Here is a 2,922-nt window from a genome sequence, read left to right on the forward strand (position 1 = left end):
ATTGAAGGCAGTTTTAGGCACATCTTCTTTTCGGATCAATAATTGGTAGTACCCCTATCGAAGATCCAATTTTCAAAAGACCACTGCACCTTGTAACTGGTCAAACAACTCATCAATGTGGGGTAGTGGGTACTTATTCTTAACGGTTACGTTGTTCAACCCTCGGTAATCAATACACAATCTCAGGGTCCCGTCCTTCTTTTTAACAAAGAGAAGGGACGCTCCTCAAGGAGATCCACTCTCACGAATAAAACCCCGCTCCAAAAGGTCTTGCAGCTGCAGCTTCAGCTCCTTAAGTTCAGCAGGTGCCATACGGTATGGGGTCTTAGAGATAGGTGAAGTCCCTGGTAACAAGTTAATCTCAAATTCTATCTCTCTTTGCGGTGGTAGATTCACTAGCTCATTGGGAAACACATCCGAATATTCGCCCACTACTGGAACATCTTTTACTTTTAACTTATCAGTGGGAGTGTTGATGAGAAAGGCTAAGAACCCTTGAGCCCCTCTACTCAATAGTTTCCTAGCCTGAATACCCGAAATCATTGCAGATGAGGCTAGACCGCCCTTCACATCTAGCCTTAAGGTCGCCTCTCCAGGGATATGGAATTCCACTACTTCCCTCTTACAGTCCAGCTGGGCATCATACCTAACTAACCAATCCATGCCCAATATCACATCATACCGCTTAATGGCTAAACTTATTAAATTCCCCAATAACTTCCTCTCTCCTACCCAGATTTTACAGTTTACATACATCTTACTAGTAACCAAACACTGGTTCCCCGTGGGAGTACTTACTTCTAGATCATATGGCAAACTAATAGGGGTAATGTCAATTCCACACATGAAATCATGGTTAACAAAAGAATGGGTGGCCCCGAGGTCTATCAAAATTCTAGCTAGACAGTGGAAGACAGGGATCGTACCTTCCACCACCTCTGTCGAATCAGGGACAGGACGCTGCTCAATAGAATACACCCGAGCAGGCACCTTCGGTTTCACCCCTTCTACTCTTGACTGCCCTGAGGTAGCCTTAGAAGATTGAGATTGTGTCATCCCTCTCGCCTCTCGGGGTTGAACTGGACAGCTGGCTATCTGGTGTTCCGCACTCCCACAGCATAGGCACTTCTTCTCATTTCTCCAGCAGTTATCCTCCATGTGGTTCGGCTTCCCACAGAACCCACACGGGCCACGAGAAACAGTGACGGAACTCCCTTGTGAGGCACTCCTCTGTTGGCCTCGTCTCGTCTGGCCACCTCTTGGCGGAGTCCCTCTTGCCGTACCCGGAAATCGTCCTCCTCCAATTCCCCTTCCAAATTTGGGAGGGGTACTCTTATTCCCTTGAGTGGAGCTACTCCCAGAAAATTCACGTTTTTTATTTTGAAAATTTCTCACTTCGAGCCTTGCGTTCTCAGATCGTAAAGCTTTCTCAACAACATCACTAAAGGTAGTGATTTGGGCCACAGCCAAATCCTTTTGTATCTCTACGTTAAGCCCCTGAAGGAAACGCCTCGCCCTCCTTTGTTCGGTTAAAATAAGTTCAGGGGCGAATTTGGACAAACGGGTGAACTGGCTCTCATATTCAGCCACTGATTGGGTGCCTTGGCGAAGTCGGATGAATTCGTCTTCCTTCTTCTCCTGGACCAATGGCAGAAAGTATTTGGCATTGAACTCCCTTACGAAGTTCACCCATGTTCTTGGTGTCTGTTCTCTCTCCCACTTAGTTCGTATAATGTTCCACCAAGAACGAGCGGCTCCTTCAAGCTGAAAAACCGCAAAAGTAACTTGCCTCTCTTCCGAGTAGTGTAGGACGGAAAAAATATCTATCATCTTCTCCAGCCACTGCTCGGCCACGTCTGGATCGGGCCCTCCCAAAAACTTCGATGGGGAGAACTTTTGGAACCTTTCGAGGGCTCGATCCTCGCTCTCGACATGGTTCCCAGGGTTTCTGGGATTCCCGACAGGTGGGTTAGGGTTGTGGCCCTGTTGTTGCACTACATTGGCCAGTAAGTCGGTCATTTGCTGCATAGCGGCAACTATCTGGACATTCGGATCTACCCTAGGTTCAGGGTTTGGTCCAGTCGAGGTTTCCGCAGTACCTCTATCAGAGGGTTGCCTACTTCCACGTCCACGGCCTCGTCCACTACGAGTGCCCTCCATGGTTCAAGTCAATCTAAGGTCGAGACACGTAATAACAATTAAAGAACCATACGGGCATAAGCTTACAAACATAGCCAAATAATCAAAATAACACACAAAACATATATACACATAGAACATTTACACCGATAACACATAACTGTTTCAAACAGTCATATAGAAGCAGTCAGTCAAGTACATGTATACAAAAGTAATCCCATGAAACTGAAAGGGGTCCTCCAAAACAATATATAAAATTAGGCCAAAACAGCTAACTAAGCGCTTTTCCTAATTATTCCCCTCATGGGATCAAAAGTGGTTCAAAAAAGCTCTAGCCTAGCTTCCTACGGAGGCCACAGACTCTCCCCCCTGGCTAGAACTAGGGGTACTCCCCTCGCCAGGTGTACCACCACTAGGAGCCACTACCTGCGCATTGGCGCCAATCATACCTTGGATCAGCGCCTCACACTCGTTAATAATGCCTCCGGAACGATCTCTAACCTCCCGGATGACATTAGTAAGACAGGTGTTCACCACCTGCAACTGTTCCCTAAGAGTGTTAGTTCGCTCCTGCTCCATAGCTATGTCTCCTTGGAGCTCTCCGATCCGGTCAGCCTGCATCCTCGTGATGCCTCTCAGTCTAAGTAGCTCCTGGTGATCCCTAGCGGCGGCACTCCTAAGTCTCCTCCTCTCATCTAGCACCGCCAAGACCACATGGTCGGCATAAGAGTAGTACTGGCAACGCCTACAGCGGCGGGTCCGGCTGGCAGTGTACCAAAGCCG

The 2,922-nt window shown here is 47.9% G+C and overlaps 1 protein-coding gene across 1 annotated transcript; it reads right to left on the reverse strand.

Annotated features, from left to right (window-relative positions):
• Positions 1–225: 225 nt before the first annotated feature.
• Positions 226–2,160, reverse strand: LOC113757720. The gene has a single exon (XM_027300861.1). It carries the CDS (start codon positions 2,158–2,160, stop codon positions 226–228), a length of 1,935 nt encoding a protein of 644 aa, XP_027156662.1.
• Between the last annotated feature and the right edge of the window lie 762 nt (positions 2,161–2,922).

Source organism: Coffea eugenioides, unplaced genomic scaffold (assembly GCF_003713205.1).
Source record: "Coffea eugenioides isolate CCC68of unplaced genomic scaffold, Ceug_1.0 ScVebR1_3267;HRSCAF=4451, whole genome shotgun sequence".
In the NCBI taxonomy this organism is placed as follows: domain Eukaryota; kingdom Viridiplantae; phylum Streptophyta; class Magnoliopsida; order Gentianales; family Rubiaceae; genus Coffea; species Coffea eugenioides.

Coding starts and splice junctions, on each gene's coding strand:
- LOC113757720 (XM_027300861.1), bottom strand. CDS start 2,160: ATGGAGGGCACTCGTAGTGGACGAGGCCGTGGACGTGGAAGTAGGCAA.